General features: G+C 39.0%; 2 protein-coding genes across 4 annotated transcripts in view; one reads left to right on the top strand and one right to left on the bottom strand.

Moving 5' to 3' along the window:
• CNRIP1 (cannabinoid receptor interacting protein 1) overlaps positions 1-1,416 on the bottom strand; it is a 32,362-nt gene extending 30,946 nt beyond the window's left edge. Inside the window, exon 1 of one of the 2 annotated variants that reach the window (XM_081265359.1) lies at positions 1,097-1,416. In XM_081265359.1, coding sequence (XP_081121485.1) covers positions 1,097-1,275 — 179 coding nt within the window. In that variant the 5' untranslated portion in view covers positions 1,276-1,416. The remainder of the gene's footprint in view (positions 1-1,096) is intronic. The other variant, XM_081265360.1, reaches the window with a different exon arrangement.
• PLEK (pleckstrin) overlaps positions 1-16,864 on the top strand; it is a 138,031-nt gene that overhangs the window by 64,965 nt on the left and 56,202 nt on the right. The window contains exons 4-5 of one of the 2 annotated variants that reach the window (XM_081265356.1): positions 11,649-11,834; positions 12,618-12,736. The exons of the other annotated variant lie outside the window; for it this stretch is intronic. The gene's annotated coding sequence lies outside the window, so the exon portion shown is untranslated. The remainder of the gene's footprint in view (positions 1-11,648; positions 11,835-12,617; positions 12,737-16,864) is intronic. 2 annotated transcript variants of the gene reach the window in all.

The raw sequence follows: 16,864 nt of genomic DNA, 5'->3' as shown, positions 1-16,864 counted from the left end.
GCGTGTATGTGTGTTTTTGGGGGGGAGGGTCCGATAAATAGGTAGATCAGAGACCCTAGAAACCATCCAATTGTGGCTCTACATCCTTGCACCTTGAAGGCTAATATAAATTACTGAATTATAATAAACTATGGACGTGTCTGAGGGATTCAAAACCCCTTCCCCAGCATATGTTAGGATAAATGTTGATTGATTTCCTCCTTCCAGAGGAGATTTCACACATCGCTTAGGTGGAAGCGCAGAGGTAAAGGACCCAGCCATAGATTCTTCTCCCATAGGCTACTGACTTAGTCGCCAAAGGTCTGCTGGGTGCATCCTGTCATCCCTGTGGTAGCTGGGAGGAGATAATCCCTGCCTCGAATAAATTAAAAAAAAAAAAAAAAAAACAAAAACATCCTCTTGTAGTGAGGATGTTAATCCCAGGCGACATCACCAGGCTGAACAGATAGCTAGGGAGAAAAAAGTAGAGGGCATGGGAAACCGTGACACTAGGCCTAAGCAGAGGCTACACCTTCAGATTTGTTCCTGCTGCTCCCGCGCTGGGGGTCCCCTGCCACCAAAAGGCAGATGGAGGAATGGGGAGAATCTCTCAGGGAACCCCAATAACTGCCCCTCCTCCGCCTTTACACTTCTTTCCTCACCTTTTCTCCTTCCTTTGGCCTCGCCAGCAGAAGCCGGCGACACGCCAGGACCCAGCAGAGAAGGGCTGGGATTGCGGTAGATGAACCCTGCAGAGACCTTCTGCCATCTGCCCCAACCCTCCCCCTGCGGTTCCAAGCGTGGACAGAAAAGCAATTTACAAGAAAAACAACAACACCGCCCCCTCCCCCTCCGGCTTCTTGTCACTGATTTAAACGGACCCACTGAGGTCACTGCAATGGGTGGAGGGAAGCAGGAATCAGGAATACCAGGGACCGGCACAGGAGAGGACCAAAGCGGGGACAGAGAGCCGACCTCTTTCCCTCACCCCTTCCCCCGCCCCGAGTCTTCTGGGCAAAGGGAGACAAGGAAAAAAAAATCAGGAGCAGCTTAGTCTGTTCCGGGGGCCTCAGTTCTCCTCCAGTAACCCAAGCGACACCCGGCGCCCAGCACTTACTCGACCTGCAGCGTGATGGGCTTAATCTTCACCTCCACCTTGTAGGAGGAGCCGGTGAGCAGCTTGATGGTGCGATTCTGGCCAAAGCGCTGCCCGTCCACCTTAAAGAACACCGGGCCATCATTGGGTTGGATGCGCAGAGCGATGGAGAGGCGCACGAGGCCTGGCAGGTCCCCCATCGCTGAGCCAGGGGCTGGCGCAGCGACGCCGGGGGTCGGAGGACACAGCCGGCTGCGACCAAGTGGCTGGAGCGCGGTGGGCGGAGAGGAAGCGCGGGGAGGGAAAAGGAGGTGGTGAAAGGGAGGCTGCAACTAGGAGCCGTCACCGCCCTCCGCCGGGGCTTTCGTGCAGCAGCTCCGGAGCCTGTGTCTCCCCAACCGCACTGGGCGAGGAAGCGGGCCCCAGACACTCCTCGGAGAGCGCGAGCTGCCCCATCCCCCGCTCTTCTTGCTGAGCCCTCCACGCACGCGAGGGCTCGCTGAGACCCGCTGGCCGCGGAGCAGATCCGCACAGCACAGCTGGGGGCGAGAGAGTTAATCCCGTTTACGCACCACAATCCCCTTCAACTAGGGAAGCGGACCTTTAGGCTCCTCCTAGAACAGCACCGGGCGGGAGGAGAGGATGTGGGGGACGGTAGGCATTGGGATAAGGCGACTGCTATACCAAGGAGCAGAAGATACCAAGATACCAAGGAGAATCTAGATCGCCTGGGTCAACCGGAGGGTGTGGATTCTGTTGCTGGCGGATCTGGCCCCAGCCAAGCAGGAGAAGGCTGAGAGGGGAAGACGGGGGGGGGGGGGGGGGCGAGAGAGGGGAAGTGGGTTAGGAAACTGCTAGTTCGTGATTTAAATTTCAGGAAATAAGTCTTTCCAAAGCTCAAGGCAAATGGCCGAGGGAAGGCGCAGTTCCATATAATGTGGACTGAGAGCCACACTGGATTAGGAATGCACTTAAGAACACTGTTCAAGGAGCGACACCTTCTTGTAGGTGTGTATTTCCATTACACCTATCTTATCTCAAGAATGACACGGTGTAATTAGTCACGTATATTTACACATCTCGAAGGATGAGCTATTAACCCTGTAAAAGGCAACTGGCACGTGCCTGAGGCATTGCTTGTGACAAAGGCCAAGAGGAGGTATAGATTACTGGCAAAGCACCCCATGTGTCACCGCACAAGTTTAGATTTGCATATTAAGTGTGATTTGAAAGTCCTTGGGTAGAAACTGGTCGAAAATTGGTGATTTGGGGAAACAAGGGGAGACCAAACGTATTGGGGCTGGAAATGGCTTCAGAAGGCCGAGATCTAATACCTGCTTCAGCACCACCTAGGTGGATAGTACCAGAGCCTCTGAGCACACCTGGGAAATGCAGGAGCAGATTAGTGAGAACAGTCTTAGATGGATGCGTCTGTGAGTTTTTATTCACGTAGGTCAGACTGCTTTTCTTTAAAAATAATAAACTGTGTGTATTGTGTATAAATATGTATGTGATATTGGTGTTCATCACAATATTTGTTGCAAAAATCAAAATCTAAAAGCAATATCATCCAATAAAGAAATGCATGACTATACTACAGAATTTTATTCAACTATTAAAATAGCGAGTTATATCTAACATCGACAAACACATATGCTAAAGCTTAAAGGTGAAAGTGGTTGGCTGGAGAACCGTGGAAGCCTCAGAGCCGGATTTCTGTTTTGTTGGTTGCTGTATCCCCAGTATGCACAGAAGAGTTTCCAGTCCATAGTAGGTGTTTCAGAAATATTTATTCAATTAAATTGGTGTCCTTTGAAACAGTCATATTTAAATTATTCCATATTTTTAAAGTAATTAGATCTATGTGATTTACCTGGAATAAGGGTAAAAAGAAAAAAAAATCTAGTTGCAAATAGCATCCATAGTATTTTAACAGAATGGAAAAAAAATTTAAGCCATATAACATTTTAAAATATTTTTATTACTACTTTTAAAAGAATGAGAGTGTACACAGTAAACTTGATATTGGTTACTTTGGTGGTTGTGTAGTGAAAAGAGGGTGAATATCTTTTGGGAACTAAAAACATTTTTAGAAATTTTGCTTTTTTCCCCTTCAACCTTTTGTTCAGTATACCACAGTTTCAAACAAGCTTCTTTCTACCTGTGTATTGAAAAATGAACTTGGAGTAAAATGTTTCCATTTTTAAATCTGGCTCAACCATTTAATTGTTTCCTTATGCAAAGCTCTTAACATCTTTGTGTTTCAACTTTCATTATTTATAAAATGTGGATTAAAGTGCTTATTTCCCAACATTGTGAGAATTAAATGGGAAAGAAAATGATAATAAACTGCTTTTCAAATATGAGGTATTGCCTGGGCATGACACACGTCTGTAATCCCAGGAGCTTGGGAGTTAAGGCAGGAGGATTGCAAGTTCAAAGCCAGCCTCAGCAAGAGCGAGGTGCTAACCAACTCACTGGGACCCTGACTCTAAATAAAATACAATAAAGGGCTGGAGATGGGCCTCAGTGGCCAAGTGCCCCTGAATTCAATCCCTGGTACCCCCACCCCAAATGTGAGATGTTATTAATGCTGGACAACATCCATTAGGAATCATATTTTCAGAAACATACAATGTGATGTCTTTGGATTTAATTAGTGTAAAAGTAACTGGAAAATTTCTCATCACTAATACCTATGTGCAAAGAATATGGGTATGGTGTCTAATGGATCTGTGTTTATACCAGATCTGCTGATTATATAATGCTATATACATTAGCCTCTCAGTGCACCTTTGTTCCTTTGTAAAATGAAGAGGATGATATATATGAAACTCATAGAATCAAATGAGTAAAATTCAGAAGACTATCATTCACATATAGGCGCTAATTAAATTGTAGTTATTTTTATTTAAAACATGGTATGTATTTTTAAGATCCTAGTCCTTTCAGCCTTATGTAGATTCATTAGTTAATGAATTTATACATTGTTTATCAATAAGTCAACCATTATTATCACTCTTTTGGAAATGGGAAATTGAACCCAAGTCTAAATGGACTTGACTGTCATTCAGAGGAGTCAGATGCTATGGTTTGAATGTTTGTGTTTACCCCCAAATGCATAGGTTGAGACTTAATCCTCATTAGCATTAAGAGGTGGAACCTTTAGGAGCCTTTAGGAGGTGGTTAGGTCCTGACAGTGGTCCTCAGGAATGGGATTAGTGCCCTTATAAATGAGGACTGAGGAAACCTGTATGACCCCTTTTACCATGTGAGTAAGAAAGTACCATCTTATGCAGCAGAAGAGAGTGAGCTCTCACCAGACACTAAATTGCTGGTGCCTTGATCTTGGACTTCCCAAACTCCAGACCTGTGAGCAATAAATTTCTGCTTATTAATTACCCTGTCTAAGGTATTTTATAATAGCAGCCTGAATGGATTAAGACCTCAGGCTAACAACAGTTCCATCACCAGTCCCGGTCTCTGTGCTGAATTCATATTACAGGCTTGACAAAGCAATTAGCATTTATGACATGGAGTATGTGTGTGTGGGCACACATGCATGCATATATTAAAAATAAAGTAGCTAAGTATGCTGGAGTAGAATCACACACAGAACTATGTATTGAGTCATAATGTATGTTGGGCTTGAATCACAGACACACACACACACACACACACACACACACAGAGTCAATTGCAGCACACTTTTTTTTTCATTCATGTCTACCTTCAGGTGTGGTTTAATATCTGCAAGAGTTAGTTCCTTATTTTTATTTCTGAATTTAACATCAATGATTTCCACGATCCCCCAGGTTTATTGAGGTTTAATTGACTAAAAAAAAAATGTGTATAATTAAAGAATACCACATGATGATTCAGTACACATAAACTTTGTGAGATAATCACTACAATTAAGTTAATCACCTCATTCACTCCCTCACCCTATCAGTGTCAATGATTTTGAAATGACTTCCCCAGCCACAATATATTTCTATCAATGCATTTCCATTGTAACCAGCACACTTTACATATATTGAACTTTCTCTCCTGGTCTGAATTTGAAAGACTTGAAGACAAACCTTCTTCTTGGACCCATGCTGAGGAGCCCAGGCTCTTCTAGGCCCAAAGGCTCTCATAGCCATGGTGATGAGCAATAGGCTTCCTAAATTTGTCCCTGAGACTCCTAGGAGGAATCTGGTTATCTCTTCACACAGTGAGGGACCAGGCAGGATCCACTTCTTGGATCAGTAGCAGTGATCCTAATATCTGGTCACGTTTGCCTTTATTGTGGACCAATTCATTATAGAAATTTACATTCCAAATAAACGTACACTCTTTTTTTTTTTTTTTTGCCCTGGATATTATTTGAGTAACCAGAATAGCCTCACTTACTTTTACTCTACCAATGTAAGTAAATATTCAATTAAAACTAGATTCCAATAAAGATGATTTTAAACTTTTTCTGTTTTTGACACTTTTTGCTATGCTGAATGGCCGGTATCCCATGGAGAAAGAATATAACTATCCTTACACTAGATGCAAATACCTCTACTAAAAACCACTACCACACTGATACTCATCATTTTATACTTCAGGCTCAAACATTTTTCTAAGCTCTCAATTCAGATAGCAACTTCCTATACATATCCATACTTAGGTGTTTAGTAGGTATCCCAATCTTAACATGGCCAAAAGAGAATTCTTAATTCTTTCACTTCAAACTTACTTAATAAAAAAATACCGCATTTGACTCAGTTGTTCAGGTAAAAAGTGTGAAGTCCTTCTTGAATCCTTTCTTTTTACCCATCGGAAGTCCTACGAGGTCTTCACAATCAGTCCTGCCCATCACTTCTCACCATTTCCACTCTTACCACTCAAGAAAAGGCCACTGTCATCCCTCACACAGTGCTACCCATGCGATCCTGGTGTTTTTGATTCTGCTTTTTACCCTTACCGTCTATTGTAAATATCACCTCATCCAGGCCAGATCCTGTCTGCCCCATACTTGGATGTTCCCTGAAGAGTCTCACAGACAAACAGAAGCCTATTACTTATTGCCATGGCTACAAGATCCTTCCAGGCTTAGGAAGAAAGGGCCTGGGCTCCTTCCTCCACATGGGTCCAGGAGGAAGGTTTATCTTCAGTGTAGAAAATTAAATTAGGAGAGAAAACCTAATAGGGTGCCTAAGGGCACTGGTTAGGGTGGGCATCATAACCCATGCTCTTGTCCTACCTTGCTTTTCTTCAGAGCACATATCACCCATTGAAAATGTAAGATAAACTTGCCTTCATGATTGTTGATCTCTGTAGATCAGATATTCTAACCTATTTTCTTAGTACTTAGAAAAACCCAGTAAATAGGGCATTAATAATTATTGAATGAATGAATAAATTAATTCTCCAATGTTATTTATAATTCTTCCCATCTATCAAGGTAAGTTAAGTGCAACCTTCTCCTTGAATCATTACTGACTAGCCAGCACTTAATTTACTCACTGCCTTTGAAGTCCTACAGCAATCATGGTCTAGTCAGCTTCTAGTTATTGGAATAATAAGAGTCATGAGAGCTGAGAGAGGATATGGTCATGGATAACTCGAATTCATGATAAATGGGTAAGATATTGGGTTCTATCCTCAGCACCACATAAAAATAAATAAAGATACTGTGTGTCCATCTACAACTAAAAAATATTTTTAAAAATCTAACAGAAAATGAACAAAATATCTATAGGACACTTAATATTTTAGCATGTATCTTGCCCTTTATAGATTCCTTTTCTAAGGTAAAAGTGATACAGCTACTTTTAAGGATATGGAACTTCACATAAATTGTTCAACCAAAAAATGACAAAGTTGTTCTTTGTTTTTGAATTACTTAAGTAAAGTCCACTGAATAGGTGTGTATCATTGAACAAACTCTCTTTTTAAGGTTTTACATTTTCCAGGCACAGTTTGAGATATTCACCATGATTTATTTTGGCCCTATTTTCCACCCCACCAATCATTTTCCATCTTCATATTGAGAGACCTCACAAAAATATCACTTCTCAGTTTTTACAAACAATGTTTCCACCTATGCTCTAGCCAATGGGCATTGAAATTTTCTTCAATGTATCCTTTGGAAACCTCAGAGTATTTATGAATATGGTTTCTGGGCAAAATAATACTTCAAAGTTATCATCTGTTTTCAAGGCTGCAAATTTTGTTGTTGTTGTTGTTTACTGCAGCTCAACCCAGACAAAGACCATTTCCTAAGCCTCCTGTTAGAAACCTAAGCCATCATTGTCTTTTTCATTTCATAAAACCACTTTTCTCATGACACTTTGATTTTTTACTCTATTAAATGCAATCGACGGGGATAAAGTTTATTTAATATCTTGCCACCTTCCTGTTTTTTAATCGTTCAAATATTTCAAAGATTTTCTTCCATGTTAAGATGCTGATGTATTATTACCAAGGTTATTTTAATCATACTCAAACATTTAGGTGTTCAACAACAGCTCACAGCTAAGATTTCCACACAACAGTGGCAGAATGTCAGGTTCCGTCACAATATCATAGGTTATATTTTATCTGTGAGAGGTTTAATGCTTAACATATGGCATTTTAATATTCAGCAACTGGGGCAATTTTTTCTACAAGTACAATATTGCTTTTAAAATGTACTAAAGCTGAAAATCATTCAACCCACTACCAGATTACTATAATAATTATTTTTATGTACCACCTTATACAATTTTCCAATTGTTTCATATGTTTTCTGTTTTAATCAGACCATAATTTCCTCTCCTTTTATTTATGCCACAACACCTAACACAGTTGAATTAATCAGGACTCTTTTGTATATTGTTGCAAAAAAAATAGGCAATTTTGGGCTGAGGGTATAGCTCAGTGGCAGAGTGCTTGCCTAGCATGTGTGAGACCCTGAGTTCAAACCCCAGTACTGCAAAAAGAAACAAGGGAAGGAAGGAAGGCTTTTAATTCTAACCAGCTTAGTAGAAAGACTACTTAGGTATATTATGTAACAAAAGGAAGAGTTAATATGGCAATAAGAAGATAGAAGGGATCAGCCAGACCTCAGGGACAACTGTAATTAGAACTTTGAGAGCCAATGGTTGGAGAAGATGAATCATTTTCTCCCAAAGGAAGTGCTGTTTCCAAAGAAAGGGACTATTGAAGGTTCTGGGAAGGTAAAAGAAAACATTAAAACAAAAATTGGTCCAACTCTGGTGCTTGAACTCTGAGCAGAGGACCTGGGAGGCCTCTGATGAGGCCTCACATAGGTACTGCCTCTTGTCATACCACAACCCCGACCTCATAGAAGTCATAGCTATGGAGGTCAAAGACCAAATGGAAGTTTTTGTTGTTGTTTTGCTTTTGGAGCCTTATTGGTGATTGAACTCTGTGGCACCCTACCATGGAGCTAATTCCGGCGCTTTTTATTTTTTATTTTTTGTTTTTTGTTTTGAGAAAGGATCTTGCTAAATTGCCAAAGCTGGCCTCAGATTTGCAATCCTCTTGCCAAGTCACTGGTATTACAGGTGGTGTGCCACTATGCCTGGCCAGATGAGAATTTGTAATGATCTCTTGACCTAGAGTTCTGTAATTAATTAAGAAGCAAGTTGGTTAAAGGAATTTAGAGAAGCTTGGCTTTCCCCACTTTGTGACCCCAACCTCTTCTGTGATGCATGCACATGTCCACTTGCTCAGGTGCCCAAAACCCCCTCACAGTGAAACAATGCACCATCCCAGTCACTTCTCTAAATGTAGAGAAGGTTTTTGTGGATAGTAAGAAATCCCCAAGCCCTTGCCAGACACAGCAACACATGCCTGTAATCCCAATTGAGGGATTAAAGAGGCTGAGGCAGAAAGATCACAAGTTCAAGGCCAGCCTGATCGATTTAGCAAGACTCTGTCATAAAATAATAAAAATAAAATAAAAAGATCTGGGGATGTAGCTCAGTGGTAGAAGACCCCTGGGTTCAGTCTCCAGTACCAGGGATGGGGGAAGATATCCCAATCTCCTTAAATCACAAAATACAATAAAATGATTTCCTGCTAATGATGACTGGCCTGTCTCCAAGCTTCTGTCAAGATCAGGATCTGACTGGCTTGGCAAAGTGACCATTATGTTCTTGCTTTTCCTGCCTTATGTTTTGCAAAATGTCATTCCTGAGTAATCACGGAAGCTGTGATGCTAACAGTAAAAAGTAATAAACAGTGGAATCGATTGTGCACTCTCAAGGAAAATCAGGTGACTGAAAAACAAAGCACAATTCCCGAAGATCAAATCATCTCTTAGTAAAGTACAATATACTGTTTGAAAAAGATATGTATGAAAAAGCATGAAGGAGAATACAGGAAGTTACATAAACTAGGTTAGGAAGCAGCAAATAAACTTTTATTTATTTTTATTTTTTAAATATATATATTAGTTGTAGATGGGCTTTATTGTATTTATTTATTTTTATGTGGTGCTAAGGATCAAACCCAGCACTTTGCACATGTAGGCGAGCACTCTACCGCTGAGCCACAACCTCAGGCCCTAAACTTTTATTTATTTTTTGAAGGAGAGAAAGATACTATTAAATTACTGGTTTTAGAAAATCTGACCAGTGTTTTATGGAAAATAATGTGCAAAGAATTTCCTCCTCTTCTTTTACTAGTTCCACATGTGACACATAGACATGCCAAAGGCTGGAGTTAAATCCCAGTTTTAGGGAGTGTCTGAGACAGCAAAGTTCAGGGACTGGGCACAGATGAAGACTAGGTTATGACTCAGAGCAGAGGGTTCTCAATTGCTGCAACATGCAGGGGTAGTGTGAGATATACAACAGGTCTTGGCCTAACAGGCACTATGGAGACAAAAAATGACCCCAAAACTCAGCAGCTAAGCCAAGCATAGTAGCACATCCTGTAATTCCAGCAACTTGAGGGCCTGATCTTGAAATAAAAAAAAAAAAAAGTAAAAACGGCTGGGGATGTAGCTCATATCTCAGGGGTAAAGTACCTCTGTGTTTAATCCCCAGTGTGTACGAGAGCGCACACAAGCATGCATGCGTGCATACACACACACACATACACACACTCAGCAACTGAAAACAGCAAACATTTATTATACTGTAGTTTCTGGGTTTTCAGGAGTCTCAGGAGTTTAACTGGGTGGTTTGGGCTCAAAGTCTCTTAGAAGACTTCAATCTTTGTGCTGTGGCAGCAATCATCTGAAGACTCTCTTGGAGCTGGTGGATCTGTTTCTGATCTCACTCACATAGGTGTTGGTAGGCCTCTGTTTCTCTCTGGCTGTTGACTGGAGGCTTCAGTTTCTTGCTATGTGGGCTTCTCCACATAATGTGGAAGAAGAAATCCAAGAGAAGAAGAGCACACACTCAAGACAAACTGAAGTCTTTATAATTCATCCGGGAAATGATATACTATCATTTCCATGTCACTATTGCAAGTTGAGAGGAAACTGATTTCATAAGAGTTGGCTACCTAAGAGGTGGGGTGTGGAAAATTGGGATCTATATTAGTCTGTTTTCTGTTGCTATAACAAAATACCTGAGGCTGGGTAATTTTTAAATAAAGCAGGTTTATTTAATTCATAATTCTGGAGATTCAGAAGCATGGTACTGGCTTCTGCTTGTCTCTGGTTAGGGCCTCATGGCAAACAGCATCAAAATGGTGAAAGTGTGTATGAGAACAATCACATGGTAAGACAGAAAGCCAGAGAACAGGAAGAGGTCATGTTACTCTTTGTTAACAACCTACTCTTGTGGGAACTCACTTACTCCTGGAAACTAGCATTAATCCATTTTGAGGATAGCATTCCTAATTACTTATTTACCTTGTAATAAATGAGAGCTCTTAGAGGTTCCACCACCTTTTTTTTTTTGGTAAAGGGGATTGAACTCAGGAGCACTCAACCACTGAGCCACATCCCCAGCCCTTTCTTATATTTTTTATTTAAAGACAGGGTCTCACTGAGTTGCTTAGAAAATGCCTAAGATCTCCTTAGGAAATGCCTGGTCAAACCTCAAAGTTTTCTAATACAGAAGCCAAAAAGCATACACATGTTTTTGTTGAATAAATAACATTTGTCTGATCACTGATCTACAAATATTTAAAACAGGAGTCAGCAAACTATAACTGTTGGGTTAAATCTGAGTCTGCCGATTTTTTATAGCTCATGAACTAAGAATGGTTTTATATTTTTAAATAGTTGGGAAAAAAGTCAAAACAATAGCTATATTGAATGACACAAAATGTTGGTGTCTGTAAATAAAGGTTTATTATAACATATACTCATTTGTTTAGGTATTGCCTATGACTGCATTTGCTCTAAACAGCAGAGATAGAGACTAAGTGGTCTGCAAAATCTGAAATATTTACTACTTGGCTCCTTTCATAAGTTTGCCAACTCATGATTTAAAAGGATGTTGAAAATAATATCCTTGTTAGTTGTAAGTGGTAAAAGAATACAATGATTTTTTTATTGGTTATAGAATGCTCCTTAGGGATTAATATTATGTAACAAATAGCACTATTTACAATTTTTTTTTTTTTAAACCAGGGAATGAATCCAGGGATGCTTAGCCACTGAGCCACATCTCCAGCCTTTTTTTCATGTTTTGTTTAGAGACAGGTCTCACTAAGTTGCTGAGACTGGCTTTGAATTTGTGAACCTCCTGCCTCAGCCTCCCAAAAGCCTGGGATTACCAGCGTGTGCCACCACACCCAACTCTTCTTTACAACTCTTGTAGGTACTCTGATAATGTTTCGTTCATTCGTCATATTTAGGGAAGAATGGGCTGAATCCTAATAGATGATGGGAGATTCCTTCAATCTGAATTTGAGGAAAACAAATTCTCTTGTTTTGTTGTATTTAAACAAATATTTAATGTTTAAATTGCCTTCTGTTTTATTTAAATTGCTAAGCAAAAATTTTCTTATATGTACTTACATATATATGTATGTGTGTATATATGTAAAATATGTATGTAAAAATTTTCTTATATGTATGTGTGTATATATATATATATATATATATATAGAGAGAGAGAGAGAGAGAGAGAGAGAGACTATAAAAAATCAGAATATCACAAGCAAAACAAAGAAAAAATATTCATAGTCCCACCTACTTCAGGGATAATTAGTTATTTTAGTGTGTATCCTGGATGTGTGTGTGTGTGTGTATATATCACAAATGTCAGCTGAGGTTTCCTGTCCTTTGAGATAGCTTTCATTCAAGGTCTCTTTTATGTGAAACCGCTCCACCATAAGAATGGTACCACTTTGATTCCTGTCATGACACTGAGTGTTACGTTTTTAAGCTTTGAAAATCTTATAGGAGAAAAATGGTTTCTTACTTTATGAATTATTTAGTGAGAGTGAATATATTAAAAGTCAAACAATGCTTTCTGTACATGGTAGCATAAGATTAAAGTGAGCTGAACTCCACATTAATGAAGGTGTTGGGAAAATGACTTAAACAGTGGGAGGAAAAAATGTATTCTTCATATGAGTTTTATTATGTTTGCAGCTTACAGTTGATGTCTGAATTACCTCTGAGCAGTAACCAAATAAGAAAGGGGTGTCGCCTGCTATTTAATATTGATTATTAATTCTGTGTGAAGTCTTCAGCTAACATTCACACGTCAGGTGGGTATATAATCTTATTAATAAGGCCACCAATTTTGAAATATCTCTAAAATATTAAACCAATGTTTCATAAACTAAGCATAATAGCATTTCAACAAGAATTGTGGTGTTCATGTGATCAAATAACCAGAAAATTCAGAATTTGAACATATTGATATATGTGTATATACTTATATACTTGTGTGTATATGTGTGTGTGTGTAAACACACATGAAACTATTGAGCTTTCCAGAGCCTTTACTTTAATATAATAAATTTTGCATTTCAAAGAATATGATATGATATACAATTTTCTCAATTTTTTTCAACTGACAATACCCTTTCCTCAAAACTAATATTGATATCACCAAGGGAACTAGTGTTCCATAAACTAGCATTGCCATAAGTATTGAGAAATGTTGGATTAGAGACACAATAGGATATTAATATTTATTTTATTTATTTTTAAATTTTAGTTGTAGTTGAAAACAATACCTTTATTCCATTCATTTTTTTTTTTTTTATGTGGTGCTGAGGATCAAACCCAGGGCCCTGCGCATGCTAGGCGAGTGCTCTACCACTGAGCCACAATCCCAGCCCCACACAATAGGATATTACCTAAATATCACTCATTGAGGGTACAAAGCAAAATTACACCATCTACTATTCATTTTTAAAATTAAAAAAAAATCAACCTTCATTTTGCTCTGATTATGTGTAATGAACTCAAGGTAAAGATTATGGCCTTCTGCCCAGTGTGGACTCCTTCTTCTCACTTCTCTGATGACACAGCTATTATTGGTGGGACAAGGTGCAGGGAGAGCAATGAAGGCAATGGACAGCCACAGCCCCTAGCAACTAACTCCTACTCAGAAAATCCACCAAGAGAGTGAGTCCCTTGTGGTGATGGGTGTGGGGTAATGTGCATTCATGAAGACTTGGTTGTGATCATAGAGGAAGAAGAGATAGGCATGTACCACACCCAAGATGGTTTTCCAGCTCACTGGCTTGAAACACCTCCTTTTACTAATCCCAGTTGTGTGATAGCTGAACTCTCCCCCTACTCTACTCATTTGTACTGACCGGCCTGGCCCAATCCCATGCAATCTTAGTGGAATCGCAGAGCACAGAGCTCCACACTGGCTGTCAACCAGGGAGAAAATAGTTTGTAGATGAGTCTGACAATGGCAGAGGCCTATGAAAGTTGTCCATGGTTTTCCTTGCTGGGAGCACCGGGGACTCAGGACTACAGAGCATTCTGAAGCTTTGGGTGTTGTATTTCAATGATGCCAGCTCTCCAGTGTAACCTAATAAATATGGTTTTTCAAAATTTTTATAGTACTGGGAAATAAACCCAGGTCTAATGCACCCTTTACTTTTATAATATGATATAAAAGGAAAATAAAGCTATTTTTAATGAAGCAAGATTGGAGGCAGAGATGAAACCAGGTATTTGGGATTAGTTGGCTACCACAATTGAATGTTAAGTTTAGCTCTGACTTTTATGGGGTTATGGAAAAACGTTAAGACAGGAAACACATGGGTTATTTTGTCTGATAAAAAGAAGCAAACATGTTTTTCTAGAGACAAGGATTTTCCTGGCACTGAATTTAAGGAGAAATCTTGTGTGGGGAGATTCTTGAGTCAGGTACATTGAGTAACTTCATGGGTATTGTCTTAAAATGTGTTTTTTGCAAAAGACAGACTGTTCTTCAAATGAATTTTTAGTATTACTATGTTAGAAAACTGAGACTAATATTAAATATTAACATAGTGAAGAATTCTGCAAGAGACCAAATATTTTTTGGTCAAGATAATTTTCACTCTCCATAGAGCAACCAAATGTAGGTTGATCCAAGCTCTTCCTCTTGTCTTAAAGCATTTCTTCTTCCGATACAAATTCACAATGTTATTCTTAAAAATGGATATTTTTGTCATTATTTTGTGATTCATATTCCAGAAGAAACTTAAACTTGTACAGTTACATGGGTTTTTTTTTTCTAGTTAGTTCTTTTTACCCTTTCTCTTTCCCAAATAGCTATAATTCTCTTTGTGATACAAGTTCACTTCTTGCTTTCAGCTGAGGAAAATCCAACTCTTACATACAAAAGCAAAAATCTGATTTGGTTGGCAAAATAACTTCCTTTTATTGTTCTTAAACAAGGCCTGTAACACCTTCCCAACCTACCTGAATGTACAGGACTTCTGCTTTTCACATTATGGTGGACCATGTGGTTTTTAAGAGCTCTCCTCTTACCAAAAATTTCAAACGTACAAAAAACACAACTGCAAGTCCATACTGTAATTTCATTTGTCCCTCTTTAACTCTACCTTCTAGGAGGTAGAAATCCAGAAATCACAAAGATGAATTAGGTCATAAGAGATTATTAAATATAACCAGGCACAAAAAAGATCCAATTAGCAGTAATCCATTTCCAAAAAAAAAAAAAAATAGAGAGAGAGCTGGGGAAAGAATCAAATATGTACCAGCAGTGGAATTGACAAATGGATAATAAAATACCATACTTGGATGAAAATGAGCCAACTAGAAACAGATGTAGCTGCACAAACATATTTCTCAGTGCTCAATGAAAGAAACAAGATCCCCAAGGATAAAAATGCTGGCATTCCATGCATTTTGGCAACAAGCAAAACCTCTGTACTGGCTAGAGATATACACTCATGTATACATTTATATGTGCGCACACAAATAATAAAGGAAACAAAAAAGTGATTATTATGCTGTCAAGATCTCAGTGATCCCTGATAGGAGGGAGGGAGAGATATATGATGGGGTACCTGTGGGGTTTCTAGGGTGCTAGGAATGTTCTATTCCTTGACTTGGGTGGTTACACACATATTCACTTCATAATTTTTCCTTAAGCCATTTATGTTTTATGCACCACTTTATATATTTATCACATGATAAAACAAAGAAGAAAAGCTGTGCAAGGATCCATAGTTTCACCAATGAGGACAATTATGCTGTACTCATCTGACCATATTCATCAGTAAACAACACATAGTGCTGCCTTTTGAAAAAACCAAATAACAATAAACCCCCTCAATGACAAGAAAACTTTTCAAGTACATGGTATTACACTTAAGAATGCCTGTTCATCCAGACACCATCAGAGAAAAAGCAGTCCACAGAGTGGGAGGTGACATTTAAAATAAGGTCCAGAGAAGCCATATCTGAGCCAAGAGCTCAGCTGGGGTAACTATCTCATTCCAAAGCCTGATACCATGAAAAATGGCTTCACTATCTTTTTTTTTTGTATTATAAAAATAATGCACATTCCTCATTCACTGTAGGAAATATAGAAAAGAAATATGAAATACAAGAAATATGAAAAAAAGCATTTGTTACTTTTAAAATCTTTGTATGTATTCTCTGATTATACACCCACTACCCCACCCCAACTCCATATTGTTATTTGGTTGCCAGTAAAGAAGATTGACCTACTTCAACAATTTAAAAAAAAAAGTATTTATTAAAAGGATCCTAGAAAGCTTGTACAATTCAAGTGAATGCTTAGGCCTCAGGATGCACAGATACCATGCTACAGGTACCTCAGCAATCTGCCTAGGACTAGGACTCTTCCAGGGGTTGTTTCATCTTTTAAAATCTTGTGTCCTTGAATTGTTACACCCTGGATCTGAAATCTCTTGGAAAGGTGCTTATTGACTGAAATGGAACATTTTGTTAGTCAGTCCTACTAAAACTACATGGAATGTGAAGGAGTAGGACTGAGACCAAGAAAGTGTGTGTGTGTGTTTGGAGGTAGGAAGAGAAGGGGACAGTTATTTCACCATAAAAATGGGAAGGAAATGATGGAGAGCCCCAAAACAATAGATATAAGACCCTCCTTTACTGTTTCACAGGAATGTTTTAAAAATTAAAACCTCTCAGTATTTCTATGTCTATATCTTTTGGAAGATTTTTTATTTTTTATATTGAAATAGGGCATGCATGGGAAAAGTACAGAAATCCTGTCTATAGGCAGAGGAATTTTCTGTGTAACTATCACTAACATCAAGAAATGAAATAGTATCCCAGAAACCTCACTGAATCATTACTCAATCTTTTTTTCAAAAGATAATCCCCAACCTGCTGCCTAAATCATGAATTAGTTTTTCCTGTTTTAA

Source organism: Spermophilus citellus (assembly GCF_964194105.1).
Source record: "Spermophilus citellus genome assembly, chromosome: 13".
NCBI lineage: Eukaryota > Metazoa > Chordata > Mammalia > Rodentia > Sciuridae > Spermophilus > Spermophilus citellus.
This window is presented reverse-complemented; position numbering and strand designations above follow the sequence as displayed.